The 18007-nt window shown below is 36.4% G+C and overlaps 1 protein-coding gene across 6 annotated transcripts in view; it reads right to left on the bottom strand.

Moving 5' to 3' along the window:
• Nucleotides 1–4900: 4900 nt before the first annotated feature.
• LOC107856564 (DNA ligase 4) overlaps nt 4901–18007 on the bottom strand; it is a 60761-nt gene continuing 47654 nt past the window's right edge. For 3 of the 6 annotated variants that reach the window (XM_047402383.1, XM_047402385.1, XM_047402386.1), the window contains 7 exons: nt 17606–17731; nt 17374–17473; nt 17162–17267; nt 16897–17027; nt 16625–16789; nt 7466–7621; nt 4901–5820 (listed from right to left, as the gene is read on the bottom strand). In XM_047402383.1, coding sequence (XP_047258339.1) covers nt 5346–5820; nt 7466–7621; nt 16625–16789; nt 16897–17027; nt 17162–17267; nt 17374–17473; nt 17606–17731 — 1259 coding nt within the window. In that variant the 3' untranslated portion in view covers nt 4901–5345. Of the gene's footprint in view, nt 5821–7465; nt 7622–14579; nt 14834–16624; nt 16790–16896; nt 17028–17161; nt 17268–17373; nt 17474–17605; nt 17732–18007 lie in introns of those variants that run through there. The other 3 variants (XR_007049224.1, XR_007049225.1, XM_047402384.1) reach the window with 3 other exon arrangements.

Raw genomic sequence — 18007 nt, 5'->3', positions numbered from 1 at the left:
TATTGTAGTATATTTTATTTAAACTTTAAAGTAGTACATATACATTGAATGACACGTATATATGTGTAATTGTGTATATGTGTATATATTTTTTAAATTCTAATGTAGTATATATTATATATATATATATACTGTATATATATTGTTTAACATATTTAAAATGTATATAGGTGGGTATATATAGTGTACATTGAAAAAATTTTTTTTTTTAAAATTTTTGATCGGGTCTAACCGAATTTTAAACCGGGTTTGACCTAGTTTAGGTGAGTTTGACCGGGTTGGGTTAAGTGACCCGGTTTAGGGCTATTTTTAAAAATTTTATTGTTGAGCCCGGACCAGCCCGACCCACTTAACCCCAACCCGGACCGGCCCACAACCCGGATAAATGTAAAGGGCCGGTTTCGAGTTGACCCGACCGGCCCACTTAACAGCCTTAGTATAAAAGCACTAAGCAAAAAAAGCAAAGACACGAGGCACAACATCCATGCAAGAATGAGAGGACAGAAGCTACTGAGGAATGACCACCGCCATACCTATAGAAACTCCAACTGGCTTACAACATGACTATACCCCGATTGGAAATATATTAAGTGTAGTGTCAGTACAATCACACGTACTGATAGGTATTATTAGTTAATCAAGGTTAGAAATAAATATAACAACAGAAAATAGGGAGAAAATCATGACATCGGTTAAAGTTTCGGATAACTAAAACTCTAAACGCCCCTCTCTTCAGGTCTCTGACGTGTTGCCCTTAATATCTATTTGATTTCTTGCCATTTAACATTTTTGTGTTTCTTTGTCCTTTAACAACTTAGCCCTTCTTAAATTCCCTAATGTTTCACTAACAGCCCCACAGATCTACTCCCAACATGATCATGACTCACTACTCTACCTCTAACATATACCGATAAGACTTAAGTCTGACTGTCTAGAATACTATAAGAAGTAGACCGAGTCACCCAACATCCCTCAAATACAACACATAACACGACCCAAGCACAATCATAATCCTTTACCGCAATAGACATACAGATATATAATACATTACTTGCACTTAGGTAATTCCCTTTTCAACAATGATCACAATAATACATATGTTGAATGAAATGATGACTACATTGCATGTATACACATAATAGAGTCAGAGGGACAATTTGAATGATTTGCAGGGAACGAGCTTAGTTTATGTATAAATATCGGCGTGGTACTCAATCCAATAATAGTATTGGCATGACACCGGTTGATATGTCATTGCAACATCATCTCAATATCTGTATCATCTCAACATCAAATGTTCAACGCATGATGCAGTCAATAATCATAGCCAATCCCCAAAAGTAAATCACAAACACCCACTTCATATATAAGTCCATCTCTCACTCGCCCTCCCTTCTACCCCGACTATATCTATATCGTGATGACCAACTACACCCAACCTCGATATGCACAATCTTACAACTCTTCCAACGACTCACCTAAACCCATTATTACACTCAGGCATCTACTACCTACTCTCTCCATTCTCAATTCGAGCTCTACCGAACTCCTATGAACCCGTCGAAAGCATACTCTGGCCCTAACTTACGCTCAATACCTTTGTAGTCGTCCTAATCCATATTTTAACCCATTACTATGCTTCCATTCATTGACACACCTCTAGATCATGCAAAACTTATACATTTAGATAATTAAAGAGAACAACAGGCTCAATAACTCATCATTCAGCACATCAATCGACACCCTAGTCTGGTTATTATTATTCCATCCAACCAACTTCGTGCCCTAAGGCTAAGGTATGAAATCTCCAAATATTGCTATCATTATTACATACGTCTAGCTCAAGTCTATTACAATTAAACCATGATCTACCTCGCAGACGAATTTCACTCTGAAGAAAGCAGAGACTTGTCCCATACGTGCCTTGCCTTTTTCTAACGTAGGAAACTCAACTGGAATTAGGGTTGGACATTCGGTTTGTTCGATTTGATAGTTTAATATGGGTTCGGTTTTTCGATTTTTGGATTGACAAAAATGACAACCTGAACCAAACCGAAATAAATTCGATTTGGTTATTTCGGATTTTTATTTCGGTTTTGAAGATTAAAGTAGTGAACCTCTCTTTATTATGACTGGACATTTAAAATTATTAATTTTTTTACAAAAATAATTCAAACCTATTTTTCATTCTCAGATATAAATAACTCAACATGGATGAAACTAAATGATATAACCATAAGTTTAACATAATGTATAACTTCACTATGCATAAATTTGCATAAACAGTCGGAACTCGGAAGAGTGGTCGCTTCCGGAAAGACCACAATCGGCACTGCAAGCTGAAGCCCACAATGGTCGTCTGGTCGCCGGCTCTGGTGTTGTTGTACAGACGATGATCTCGCCGGCGTTCTATGATTTGATCGATTGATCGACTATTGAATTGATGTATGTTGTTAGTTGTATGTGGCGTGCTATTACTTATTAGTTATTAGGGTTGTTATTATATATTAAATATTATATATATATATAAAATAAAATATATATATATATATATAATATTAATTATTTATAGAATTTCGTTTAATCGGTTTATCCGAATTATTTTTATGAAAAAACAAAAACCAAATCATTTAACGGAATTTCAAAAATCGAAAACCGAAACTCATCTGAAAAACCAAAAAAACAAATCGAAATTAAAATTTCGATTTAATTTTACGATTTTTTCGATTTAAACCAAAATATGTCCAGCCCTTACTGGAATGCTCTAGAATTGCCCTTACAGATCTTGGCCTCCAAATCCTCATCATCTAGGTATAGGGTTCACTTGAGGTATTTTTGGTGGAGGTATATGACATAAGAGGCCTCAACTGAATGAGGGTTTTAAGTAACCCTCGGACTGGCTATTGTCCGACAACCGCTGTGGCGACAAAAGCGTTGCTGCAGCGATAAAAGTGTCACTGCAATGGTAGGTCAGCAGGTCTGACCCAACTTTCCAAATATCGGCCCAATAGGTCTTGAACCATAGCTTTTTCACACGAAATAATTCCTACAAGTTCCGGAACAAGGATTTTTTAGTCAAAATAATTTTTTAGGATAGTTTTAGCGTTATGACAATTTGAGTCGTTACAGTTTTAGTTGTAAAGAATTGATAATTTTTCTTAGTTTTAGTTGAGTAGTAGTCTTGTCATCCCGTTCATAGTTTTTGTCTTTATTTCTTGAACGAAGATCTTCAATATTCTATGAAGCTTTAATATTAAAATTTTCTGCAGTCATCCCGTTCATAGTTTTTGTCTTTATTTCTTGAACGAAGATCTTCAATATTCTATGAAGCTTTAATATTAAAATTTTCTGCAGTCTCTTTATTATATTGCTGTTATTTTACTTGCAATACGAGTAGCTAAATCCTCAACAGAGGTTATGAAATACATTGAGACTTAAGAGTTTATAAGTTTTTTCATGTGATTACACGATACTAGGGTTAATAACATATTAAACTTCTTTTTGTTCTTAATTAAATGTTTTGTGATTACAAACATTAACCTACACCATAATAACTTAATGTCTAGACTTTGAAGAGCATGTTAGGATTTGATAAAAGAAGTTTTATATAAATTCGAGGCGTTATTCTCGTTTGATAAATTCATATCATACAATTTACTTGAAATAATCAGTCATTCTTATATAAATAACTCACATAGTTGTAGAAAAATCATATGGAGATAAATCACTCAATTACTTTTAAAAAGACGATTGATAGCACAAGAGACTGAGTGCATATCAGTTGATAAGAGCACGATTAGCTTGAAGCACATTAGGAGGAGCTTCCACATATGGATGATAGCTTGGAGCCCGAAGGAAGCTGTGGAGCAATGAATAGACAACGCCATGGGCCATCAAGATGCCATTTGGGCAATCAGGAAAGTCCCTTATGGGTTATTTCCTAAACAGTCGCATTTGCTATTTTGAATAGGCAATTTGTGTAAAGACAATAACTATAAATAATTATCTTAGCCATTTTTCATTCTGAGCTTTTAATGAATTGAGGATTGAGATTACTCTTTGTGAGTGTAGTTCAAGTGTGGATTCCATTTAGGATTGATTAGTTTAATGTAGTTGAATCTAGACTAGTGAAGATTCTCATTGTTGATTTAGAACACCTTTACCTTGATTTCACATTGAGTGCTCATTTGTAGATTTCAATTAGGTTTCTCTTTCATTGAATTCAAGCCTCTTTCTTCCTTGATTTTAATTCATGTTCAATTGAGTCTTTCTTTCATCCATTCTCGTCCCTTTTCTAATCTCTCTCGTCCCTTTTCTAATCTCTCTCTCTATCTTCAATTTGTGTTGTTTGATTTTGTGTTTCCGATATCAATTTTGACCACCTCGATTGAGATCATCCTCATCAGTAGCCCAAAAGTATCAGTAGTTGCATGAAAATCAACGAACAAAGAAATCCATTGTGTAGACAATCTTACTGTAGTGTTTTAAAAATATAGGCTTTGCAGAATTGCAATCAATCTAGAACTTAACGGATTAGAATCGACTATAACACTGGTAGTTGCTCCGATGGAAAAATTTAGAGGTTTACATTCTCTGTGGAATTCAACTTCAACCCAAGTTAGGTTACTATATTTTCATATGGATGGGTTTCATCATCTGGCGGTGTATCTTGAGCATATCAGTTAGCCATAATAGATGGAATCAATGCAAAAAAAACATTCATGTTGATGCACAGGTTGACCTGTGAACCACTCCTTTCAGTTTGTTCCAAAATTTAGGTTTCTTTTAGTTTATTTGCTTAAGAAACATGCCCTTTTGGCTCTGGACTCTAAATGAGTCCAAGAACTATAATTCCCGGATAACATAATCCACAAACCAAACCACCCCTTAAGGACAATGCTTTTAACAGGTGTGCCAGTAACCATAACTGATAACACACCAAGCAATAACAGAAAGATGCATAAACTGTTCGAATCATTTACAGCAGAAATACAACGCAAAAGAGTAATATATTTACATGGTCGCGGAAGAAAAACACAGAAGGAAACAAAACAAAATTCCTAACTTTGTAATGGTGGATGGCGTAGACGGTTTCACCAATCTTTGAGCAACTCACCGGCTATATCTTTGTAGCTAACTTTCTTTTTCTTTTTGGGACTGGGATTAGTATCTGCCTCCGGCTTGTCGTCTTTTAAAAGTGTGTCCACACTTCTGGTTGGCTTACTTTCCAAGTGGGGTATCATATGCTGTAGCATAGCTTGGACTGGATCAACAGGATCTTCCAGCTTTTCATCCATCTTGTCTTTGTCTCTATCTTTTCCCCTGGCAATATTTCCACTCCCATATTAAGTTTCCTGAGCTTTGTCCAATCTTTCACCGATCACACTGCACTCAGCAGTCCTTTGTGGAATTGTTTCACCATCTGGTGACAATTCCAGATCTTGTACGACATTCTCATTCTGAATTCCTGAGCTATGCTCTGCAAAAGTTTCATGGCTACCACGAGTCTCAACAGCAGCTTCACTCTCATCATTATGAAGATGTTCACCTGAAGTAGCACCTTCATCAGATTCATTTTCATGAATCTTAGCACGACTACTTGTGACCTTGCGTTTAACTCTCCGTGGCATGTTGATCCCAACTTTCGTTTTTTCTGTAGCACTACCTGTAGGTCTTCCTCTATCTTGTTTCCTGTCTCTCTTTCGTAGCGTGATGGCCCGACAACGGTCTGATATTCCTTCTGCTTTGATTTGTACTCCATCTTTATCAGGGGAAGATGGTCTTTCGCACTTTCCGGAATTACCTTTTAGCTTATCATGTCTATTAAGTCGGAGAAAACATCAATGCTGAGTAATTTCATTAAATATACAATCCAAATGCCAGTAAAAGAAAAGGTCATGCATGCCTGAATTTTCTATTGCTAGGCTTTTCAAGCAACTGGAAGTTCAAGTATGACAAGATGGATATGTACAAATTACAGGACAAGAGATGAGGATTTGGCTGCAGGAATCTCGTTAGGACTGCATTTTGTGTTAGTTCAAGACAATTAATCGACTCTGTTATGGACACACATCCTACATTTTATTTCATTTTTGACCCATAATTTCCAGCATAAAATCTACCTACATTGACAAAATAGTCTTTCAGCATATCCTTTTTGACCAAAAAACTATTTCAGGGCTTGTACTAGGCAGTTTTCCTACATCAGCAATACTCATTTTAGTTATTTTTGGTTGTTCTAGCCCAAAAATGGTAAGACCTAGCATGAATTTTTTTTTCCTTTGTTTTTTTTGAAACTGATAACTTCCTAGCATGAATTTTCATTATAATAATAAAATCACTACTTCCTATATTTGCAGATGCAATTATCAACTGCAGTTTCCCCTCAGTATCACTATCACCAGCATGTATATCATCATTATTAAATTTTATCAGCATTTATTATTATCATCACTATTATTTTCTACTCTCTATACAATCAAACACAACAGAACTAGATGGAGAGAGCTTCTCTTTTACTCTTTTTACCAGTACAATCCACTATGTACTCATCTAGAAGAAGTTAACTGTAGCTATAAGAAAACACTAATCTAGACAAGATATTTTTGTGTTCTCATCTATGAACAGTATGTCAGGCATTATCCATCAACCACCGCCCTCAAATATGGTAATTTGAACATTATGTTGTAAACAGTTGAAAGTGACATCATAATTATCAAAAATGGTTTCATCTTAAACTAGGAACTGAATATCCCTTTTTACCTTTATACTCCCTGTTCATATTTTTCACTTATTTGACAGCCTATCTGGCCAGTTTTTGGAGCTAACTTGATTAGATTTAAGCTATGTTTTTCAAAAACTCAAATTTAGATATCTAAAAACTGCAGAAAATATGCCATAAATCAGAATTCTACTCACATAAAGAAGACGAAAGAACATAATTTAATATGAGACACAACGACAAACATTTTAAAAGAAAGCAAGTATCTTCCTACATATTATATAGTAGGTAAAAGGTGCCCCTCTGTTTCAATTTGTTTGTCTGGTTTTCACCTGACATTCATTTAAGAAAGTGAAGAAGATGTTTGAATCTTGTGGTCTTACACTAAAAATATTAGAATGTACCAAAATGTTCTTCAATCTTGTGGTCTTACACATGCCATGCAGAAAGTCAAAATCACTAAGTTGCCAAAAAAAGGAAAGAGACAAGAAAAGAACGTAAGACAAATAAATTGAAATATATAGAGTAATAAATTTGCATTGCAACCAAAAGAGCTTCCCAAAAGTATGGCTGTTGCAGGTCGTCCATGTAAGAGCAACATCACCCACCACCCGCAACACATCTTGTTGGAAATTTTAAAACATTACTTGGTATGCAAATTTTGGGAGACAATGAAGAAAGTAATTCCAATGCTGAATACTACACAAACTCCTCATCTTGATCCATAAGAAACACACGACTCACCTCTTCTCAGAGATTGACTGTTGAAAATTGGTAGGCTTTAGGCAATAATCCTCCTCAAGCAACTTCTGGTCCTCTTTAAAGGAATCCTCCAACCACCGTGCTCTGACTACATGCAGACTTGTATTGTACAAAACATGCTTCTCTGCCTCTGAGAAACTGAGCTTTAAATATTAGGATTTATCAAGAATAAAGAACAAGAGCATATTCCATATCCTCATTCAGTAAACGAAAAAACATCACCCTAACATCAAAAAGTATGATGGAAAACGCAGAAATTACATGGATCAGATTTAATTATGTATGCATGATACTCAACCATTTAGAGGTTGTTTGGATTGGCTTATTTTAATTGCTTTTGACTTTTAAACCATTTTTTTAGTTTTCGGAGTGTTTGGGAAAGACAAAACGTGCTTTTAAGCACTTACTTTTTGGCTAAAAAGGTACAAAAATAAGTCAAAAGTTTTATGGCTTTTAGCTTTTAGCATATAAGCTACTTTTAAAAAGCCAACCCAAACACCCTCTTAGAATATTGGTGTTAACTTTTCAAATTCATATGAATCGAACTTAGTAGGCATGGGACATGAACTTGAACCATGTTTTGAATCATTGACTTAGGTGAGGTTGATTTGAAGTTGAAATTGTGTTTGGCCTTTGGACATGCATTTTGAATTTCAAAGTTGTACTTCTCCTCATAAAGATAAAAACCCCACAATTAGTGAAACTATCAAAACATCCCCAAATTACCGTTAAAGAGTTATGCGCAAAAGATGGTATTTCCAGAGATATACCTTGCCGACGGATTGGGAAAGCCACAACTTGACCGGATTGAGAAGGTGTAGCCATTTTGGAGAAGGAGCTTGTCCTTGAGTAAAGTAGGTTCAGGTAATCCTTTTATAATAAATATGGGCATCTTTTGCAAAATTTAAATTATGAGCCAAGTTTTAAATTTTTAAAAAATTATAATCACATTTTTGGAATTGAAATTCTATCTTTTAACTGAATTTGGTATTTGAAATCAAAATTTCAATTGAAGTTGAAGTTTTGTTCATAATGTCATTAACAAACACATATTTCAAACAGAATCAAAACTTCAAATTTGAAGTAAGTTGCATGTCCAAACACCTCCTTAGAGTAATTCATCTTTTGATATGAGATTTAGCCACTTCCAATTATATGAGAAACACTAAAGGTTGCATTTATTCACATTCAAAAATAAAAACTACAAAAACAAAAGATCGTGACGAACAAAATTTGTAGCCAAGTCATTAACATCCATGCTAACCAGACTACAAATGCCCAACGGTATTCAATCCATATATAATCTCCATATCTAGTATTTTAGCAAGGGGTTTTGCGTCCATCGCTAAAGAAGGAAAACTTTACTAGTCAAAAATAGAAGGAAAGTCTGTAATAGTCAAAAATAAAATGTAGCTAACTCTAGCCGCATACTTGTTCAGTAGCTAAACTCAGTGGCTAACACAAGTTCCGTCACTGGAAGAGTTAGAAACAAGGTACTATCACTTCATTAGTAACACAATGCACTTTAGAGAAGTGTGCGATTAAAAATAGAGATAAGCAATGAGTTCCAAAGGAAAAGTGGTTGGATCTTTACAGCTCAACTTAGAAATTTCAAGATCCACTCATTGAATTGCTAAAGCAAAACTTTTAATTGAGTTCATGCAAAACACACCCATGTTGTGCTCTTTGGAACTTAATCTAATATAGATACTATTGTATTTTGGATGTTGAGATTAACTAGCCTATTGCAATTTGATTGTTGTTCTACTAAATTATAGTATTTGGTACTTAAACTTTTTGTTAATTGTGTGTCTCACTTCTAAGAAATATACGCTTTAGTGCTTGCTTTTCACTTCGAGTCCCTTGGACTTAGTCGCTCTTTTGCAACTTAATACACCAGTTGCTAAAATCTTATTTTCAATGGTTTTACCAATGGATTCTGTCAGAATGCGATTATTTTAGATATGGTAGATACAGCGTACAGCTTGATTGATTTGCTCCCTGTGATTATGTATTGATTTCCTTTGGACATGTAAACCTAGTGATTTATGCTCCAATAGCTTAGGGGAACAATCAAACTTTGTTCTCTCAATTTCTCTTTCTTTCTACATGGTAATAGAGTAATAGGTGAGAAAAGTAGTTGTTGCACCGTTACCAACAGCATTCAAGCGATAAACTTCACCACCGCGCAATATGTCCGGCGCCTGTCATTGTTTGAGGGGTTTGTCAAATTATGTTACTGTGCACAAACCAGTACCCTTGATGAACTCCTCTCAATTGTGTAACCTAGCCCAAGAAAGCCCACCCCTGGAAAACTAGTCATGCACCACCAGAACCACCTCTTCCAACATCACGCGTCAACACATGTGGACTGTTTAAACCACTTTTCGGAAACTCTCTTCACACGGTTGGGTGTCCCTCCTGTTAGGAATTGCCCTGAATTTCATACTTCACCTGATTTTCTACCAAAATTAGAATTACTTTTCTTGATGGAAAAAGGTTTCCTTGTTGGAGAGAATCTCTTTTCTATTAGGTTTATTATTTCTTAGAAGAAAAGTTTTGTACCACTATAAATAGAAGATCTCTCTTCTCAAGCCACAAAACAATAACATCCACAATGTACTCATTTAAAGAGTCTTGTTTAGCGGGAGATTTCTCCCATGTTTTAATTTTTTTTTTAATAATATTAGTTTTTAATATGTAGGCCAATTGGCCAAACCATATCAATAATATGTCTTTTTAGTATTATTTTATGTGTCGTCTGAATTATCGCCCTTATGGTTAGCAAACTACTAGCCTCCACATGACACACTCTCGATTTTGAATCCAACAAGTAATATTAGAGCCTACGGTACAAAATTCCAATGTTTTGGAGAAACGAGTATCAAGATGCAACTAGTTTGACGATAATGAAGATTTTTGTCCAATTACATGTGGAGAAAAAATTTCAATCATATTTCAACAATATTGTTGTCACATCTTTAAAAATAAAGCTCACTTTTAACCCTACTTTTAACCCTACAAAGGGCTCCAATATTTTTAGCCCGAAAGAAATCATATACTTTTAACCCCCAAAAAGGCTCCATTTTTAAGCATACAAAGCAGCAATGATGTATGAAGATCATGTGATGAAGAAGAAAATCAAGATTGATTTTCCAGAAAATTCAGGTCAAGGAGAGATTTGCTAGAAATTGCCCTGAATTTACTACTTTACCTGATTTTCTACCAAAATTAAAATTACTTTTCTTGATGAAAAAAGGTTTCCTTGTTGGAAAGAATCTCTTTTCTATTAGGTGTATTCTTTCTTAGGAGAAGGGTTTTTATACCTATATAAATAGAAGATCTCTCTTCTCAAACCACAAACAATAACATCCACAATGTAGCCATTTAAAGAGTCTTATTTGGGGGGGAGATTTCCCCCACCATGTTTTATGTCTTTTTCTAATAATATTAGTTTTTAGTATGTAAGCCAATTGGCCCAACCATACCAATAATATGCCTTTTTAGTATTATTGTTTGTGTCGTCTGAACTATCGTCCTTATGGTCTGCAAATTACGAGCTTCCACATCCCCCCCCCCCCCCCCACTCCTCAAACTTCCACCTCCCCCATCACCCCCCCCCCCCCCCCCAAACATCTCCATCCAGGTTCCGTTGTTTTTGACAATTTTCTGACCACGCAACTGCACATTCCTCGCGAGTACTCCCTATTTCCAGCAAGTTGTAATAAGTTTTTCTATTTCTGACTGATTGATGGTTACAAGTAGAAGTATTACCCCTCTGAGTAGACCTCTGTACCAGCAACATTCAAGATCATCTGAGACGGATATAGATAAGATTATGATAACAAGTTCTTTGTAAGTAGAACTATTACCCCTCTGAGTAGAACTCTGTAGCAGCAACATTCAAGATCGACAGGTATAGATAAGATTATGATAACAAGTAGAACTAATACCCCTCTGAGTGGCAATACGAGGAGTTTGTGAAAATAAGTCCGCAACAAGCAAAGAATCTGGTGACAGACAGGGCCATCTAGAACAAATGAAGAGCGCGGACAATAATAATTAGTCAAGATTGGTGAAGGTGGAGTTGAGAGAGATGGAACTATGGAAAATGGAGCACAAGAATATACAATAGTGGAATCCCTAAATGGACTGTAAAAACTCATAAATGCCCAAGTGTTCAGAAGAAGGGTGTAAATTAGGTTGATTGTAACGACCCATCTCGTCATTATAGCATTGTTTAGGGTGCAAACACCCTGCTAGAATTTCCCTATTTACCCTAGAAAGAGAGTTGATAAAATCTCAAGGTAGGGTGGTTTTTGACAAATATCTAGTGTTGTGTGCTTTAGTGGTGATTTGTGAGTCATGGTATAGTGTTTGGTGGTGTTGTGTTTGTTATAGGTTGGTCAAGTGGCATAGTTTCGCGTAGGAAGTTCCGTAACGATAAATGGAGTCATAGAATTCCGATTATAGAAGTTGTCGCATTGGGATAACTTTGTGATGTCCTAAATTGAGGATTGTGTTGTGAAATGGGGGTAGCTTCAATTTTTCCCCAAGTTTCTGTTTAAGGAGTGTTGTAGTGGTTGAAAAGCCTCTGCAGCAAGAGCGCTGTAGAGGTCGTTGTACCACCATAACGATAATGATAAGGTAGCAAAGGGCCGCCATAGTGGGCCATTGATCGCCATAGAAGGACTGCTGTAGAGGGACCAAGGCCACTACAACGGACATCGCGTAGTTTATTTCCACTGTTGGGAGGCGATTTCCTACTAAACTAGGTGATTTTCTCCATTGAGGTAAGTTAATTCATTACTCTTATCATCTTGTAATCCATTGTAGACTCATTAGGATGGGTATTAATGGTGGAATCTTTGAGTTAGAGCCCTAAATTCAAGAAAAGTAGCGAAGGAGCCTATGAGTGGATTTAAATTCATCTAGAATTGATCCTAGGTTGTTAATTAACACTTCCTAGTGTAGAATTAGTCCTTGAACATAATTATGGAGCTACAAGGGAAGCTAGTTCTCGGGTGCCTTTTGAGTGGACCCGACTCACAATATAATGCAAACGATTCGTACAAACTAGGTACCATCTTCTAAAGTTTGGATTAGCTCGGATGTCGCAACTGCATATAGATTAAATCTAAACAGACGGAAGCTGAACAGGCTGCAATGGAACTGGGAGAGCTAGAGCAATAAAGTCTTGTGATTGATGCCCTGCACCAATCTTTCTTTCCGTACTGTGGTCATGTATATCAATACATATCATTAAAGAATGATATGGAACAATTTACAGTACTAGGCAAACGACTTATTGATAATAAGGCTAAACGTACAACTAGGGACGTAGAGAACATTATTTAGAGTCAAGGATTGGCTTGGCCAACTCCAATTACCATATTCTGAGATCCATTAACTATGGTATCAGTTCCAAGGGATCGGAAATAAGTAATATCATACCAAAGAGATCTATTTCCAGAAATATGGTCAGAAGCGTGAGAGTCAATGACCCAAAGACCAAGGGTGGAGGCCCGTAAGATACAAGCAATAGGATTTTGGTGTGAACAACTAAAGCTATTTGTGGGAATATCTGCTTCTTGCTTGATGTTGTAGAAATTCATTGTATTTTGCCTCAAATACAAAGAATATGTGACTAGTTGGGCAACTGGTGGATCCAAACGGAGCAATTGAAATGCGCTCTTATGGGGGACATTTGGTGTCTTGGAAATGTAAGAATTGAAATGTAGTTTGAAGATCAAGTGTAGAAGCTAAATATGAGACTATGGTAGTGGCAACATGTGTAACTCATAAGGATCACGAAGTTACTTAAAGAACTAAATTTTGGAGATATTGGTCAAATGGAACTTGTGTGTGATAATGAGGTTGCACTCACGTTATATCAGATCTAGCAAGCATTTTATGAGAGGACCAAACACAGAGGTTGATTGTCATTTCATCATAGAAAGAATACACTAGAGAGACATCGTCACAAAATTTGTGGGGTCAAATGATCAGCTTGCAGATATAATTATTAAAAAGTAAACCCAAAAGTAAAACCCACCGGCGACTCAATTTCCAACGACAACAATTACAGTTGCCGGATTTTTCCCTTTCGACGATGACAGCAATCGCCGAATTTTCCCCTTCCGACATGATAGCAATCGTCGATTTTCTCCTTTCTTCCGAGGACAACAACTAGTCGCTGGATTTCTCCCTACGTTTGATGACAACAATTAGAGTCCCCGATTTTCTCCCTTCCTCCGATGACAGCAATTACAGTCGCCGGTCTTTCTCCCTTCCAACGACGACAGCAAACTTTGTTCTTAATGTTGCGTCAACGTTTCCGAATTTGTTTGACCGAATAGGAGGTGCACCCTGAACCCGCACTAGCGTCGTTTCGGGACGGGTTCGGCGGTGAAACCAACGAGTCCGCGCAATATAGCCTCCCAGAATCTTAGACACAGCTCCTCATAGGAACAACCGACTCTTTCTCCAGTTTATTTGCAACCCATACACTTCATTGAAAAACATCAAGATTCTAAGTTGCTCGGACTCGAGTGCAGGTGTCCCATATGAGTACGGATCCTTCATGATCTCAATTTAAAGAATGATCTCAATTTAAAGAATCAAAGATATGGATCTAGAGATGGATACGAGTGCGGAAATTCAGCGAAAAATAATTTAATTATCTAAAATTAGAGTTATAAACATAAATTATGAGATATTATCTGGAAAACTTGAGGAGAAAATATTGTTCAACAGGAAAATTCTTAAAGGAGATAAAAATAAAAGCAATAACATAGAAATTTCATGGTATAAGGTTTCCATTTTTCCTCAATTTCACCTTAAATTTTGTTTTGATTTCAGAAATTCTTAAATCTGTCTGGACTGTCCCAGTCGATTTTGGTCAAAGTACCCAAAATAGGTTGACCAAATCTGGTACGAATTCCACACCCACACACGTCGTTTCGACACGGGCAAGGTACCGAAAGTGAAAAGTCCGAGTAAATTAGCCAGGATTGATCTCAAGATCAACAACTGGCCTTCATCAGCATCACAAAACATTAAAGTATCATTTGCGTACTAGAGATGTGTGACTTACAAGTTCCAGGTTTGCACAGAGTTTGTGTTTGTTGCCACCTCAAATCTCTTAAACAGTTTGTACTTCTTGCTACCTTGATTATATTATTCAGACCCTCCGCGGCTATGACTAACAAGAAAGGGGACAGAGGATCCCCCTGCCTCAGACCTCTTTGAGATGGGAAAAAACCTTCTGCTGATCCACTATCAGAATCCACTATCAGAACAGAAAATCTGATAGTTGAAATACAGGATCTCACCCATTTGATCCATTTCCTTCCAAATGCCATACATGAAAGTATGTTCAGAAAGTACTCCAAATAAACATGGTCATAAACCTACTCAATAGAAAGCTATGGGAATTTTCAATAGAAAGTCAACAGAAATATGCCTAATGATGGAGAAATTTAAATGAAGAATTCTAGCTGAACATTGTAACAACTATACTGTGAGAAATATAAGAGAAGAATATTTCCTAATAGGACTCTACAATACAATCCTCCTTTTTCAAGTAGGATTCTATATGTTATTCCTATTCCTAATCATATTCTGACATTTCCCCTCAAGCTGGTGCATGCAAGGCATATGTACCAAGCTTGTTATGAATGTAATTACTACGAGGATCGGTGAGGGACTGGATGAAGATATCTGCAAGAAAACTAATAAGGACTGCTTTGGATGCCTGAAAAATCTGAACTGAAAAGGAACAAACTGAAAAAGTTATTTGAAAAGTAGTAAACATCGCCGGACAATCGACCTGTCGCTCGAAAATTGTCGGAAACTAGTGTAAAATATATGGATCATCTCGAAATCAAGAGATGAGTAGATCTTGAACAAGAAAGTCACTGAAGAATTGGACGGAACATACTCACGTGCCGAATTATTAGATTTGATGGTTGAAAAGTGGTCACAATCTGAGAAAAAATTATACGGGTAGGGTCGGAATGACGGCACGATCCTACTGAAAAAGAGAAATTATATAGGTAAGGTCGGTAATAAAGGCATGACCCTACACAAATCAAATCTAAGGAGTCACCGTAAAAACTCATGGAACTATGCAAATCAAATTTGAACAGTCACCAAAAAGACGCACGATGCTATGCAACTCAAATATGAGAAAGCAGTCTGCAAAGATGCACAGTACTACGTAAATTAAATATGAGTAGTCCGGAGAGATGCATGGTGCTACGCAAATCTGATATGAGAAAGTAGTCATCGGAAAGATGCATGGTACTACACAAATTAGATATAAGAAAGCAGGGGAAAGAAGTTTGGTGGCCTAACTTTTGCTAACATGATCATTGGCCGTACGGGCAGCATATATGGGTTATAGCCGCCCGCTGGCAGCGGAGGCTCTTTGATTCTCTACCAAGATCGTAGAGGCTCTGATACCATGTGAGAAATATAAGAGGAGAATATTATTGAATTGTTGTAATTATATTATTACATTGAGACTTTATTTAGACATTACATTCCAATCATTTTCCTAATAGGACACTAGATTACAATTCTTTTGTAGGTAGGATTCTATATGTTATTCCTATTTCTACTCATATTCTAACATATACCATTTGGGAGATGAGAAAACTACTTGATACTAAGAAAAAAGATCTACTTGATACTAAGAAAAAAGATTTTTAATCACCGGGACTAGAATATTAGCTGACACATTCAAACCATCTCTACGACTTTCAACCATATATGCCTGTTCATGCCAACTTAAATGCACTTAGTAATTGAGGATTCGAATGGTTGGTAATATAGATTTATGGTCAAAATACATTCATGTAATCCAACATATTAAACAATGCAATAGATGGACCATATTTAACTAATGCTGCAGATGGTTTATAATACCTTTTATCAAATAAACACACAGTATAAAACTCTGGATTTTCCAGGAAAAATAGTAGATATAAAATCTATTCGCAATTCAGGACAATATTACCACTGACAGAAACTGCAAAAATGAAAGAGGTTGCTAACCACCAGGAAGCTGATTTTAAAGTTCCAATACAGAAGGCGGACATCGTACTCTACGAAAATTAAACTAAATTTGTAACTTACCTACTCAACATTTCATTGAAATTTACGTTAAACTCCGGTAGAGACATGACGACGACATGGGTAGCATGAAAAATACTGTCACCAACTTTCCCACCACCCACAGAAATTTCAACTTTCATCCTTCTCATAGCAATTTCCACTAAAGCCTTGCAATCTGAATATTTCCTGAAAGACATGCGAGAGCCATTAAACCTCTACGAAATAACAACCACATCCAAATATTAATTCCCAAGTAGAGGATCTAATTGGACGGAGAAGATATGAATTCTCACAGATACTGCTTTGGAATGAAAAAGTAAATGCAGCAACCATGAAATCTAGCCCATCTATCCTTGGCACAGTACTTATTCTTGTAGTACTCAACAGTTTTAGAGTCTTCGGAGTGTTCTATATTGCTCAAAAGCTGCAATAAGGAAAGACAGAGAACAGAGAGAATCAAAGGAGATTGGCTGTCAGCTGCTTGCCCAAGGTTTTACAGTAAAGCTCCTACTGCTGAAGTTAAGAATGCACATAAGCTCATTTAGCAGATAATTATACCTGTTCAATTTCTTCAATGCTGAGGTCAGAGTAGAAAGAATCAGAATATTCATCCACTTCTGCTTCCATTTTTTTCTTTGTTGAATCAGAAAGGAAAAGAAAATACCTTCAGCAAGAAACCAAGAAAGCAAAGTCAAAAGAACCACAGAACACATGGAACCCCAACTACAGGAAGAGAGGAACAAGATGAGAAAGACTGAGAGGTAACTCACTTTGGCTGTAAAGGAAGGAGCTTCTTTTGCAGACAGCAGTCAAAGATCCAAGAGCATTGAATAACATCTCCATGAAGTTTTGCAGCTTGAAACTTGATACCTGTTATCAAAATAATTCCTAGTGTTACCTCCAAGTTAATATTATAGTGCACCCCAACTGCTCATGGGTATTCAGATGAACTTTTCCAACTTCGTGCACCTGGAAGGGAGAGAGAGGGGAAGAGAGAAAAACCTCTACTTTCAGATGCTATACAATGAGTAACTGACTTATTCAAATTCATGGAGAAAGAACCCCCATGCTCGACCACCATTTTGTGCAAGGATTCGAGTGTATGTGACGGAGGCACATTAGCAAAATCTGGTGTCGTCAAGGATATCTCTTAAGCCCACTTATGTGACAATTATTTCATAAAACAATTCAAATATATGATATCATGTAGCACGACAAATAGATACATAATAAGCACAATGAGCTAAAAGTAGCGCCCAAAAATCTAATTCTCCCAAGTATTCTCAAGGTAGAATAAACGTAAGAAACAACTGACACAAAATTGTCTTGGTTCTGATAAAATATTATGTATAGCATGAACCCAATTGAACAGAACAAAGCCCAAATAAAAGAATAAACAAAAAG

The sequence above is a fragment of the Capsicum annuum genome, unplaced genomic scaffold, assembly GCF_002878395.1.
Source record: "Capsicum annuum cultivar UCD-10X-F1 unplaced genomic scaffold, UCD10Xv1.1 ctg2033, whole genome shotgun sequence".
Lineage (NCBI taxonomy): Eukaryota > Viridiplantae > Streptophyta > Magnoliopsida > Solanales > Solanaceae > Capsicum > Capsicum annuum.
Note: the sequence above shows the minus strand (reverse complement) of the source record. Positions and strands in the feature narration are given on the sequence as shown.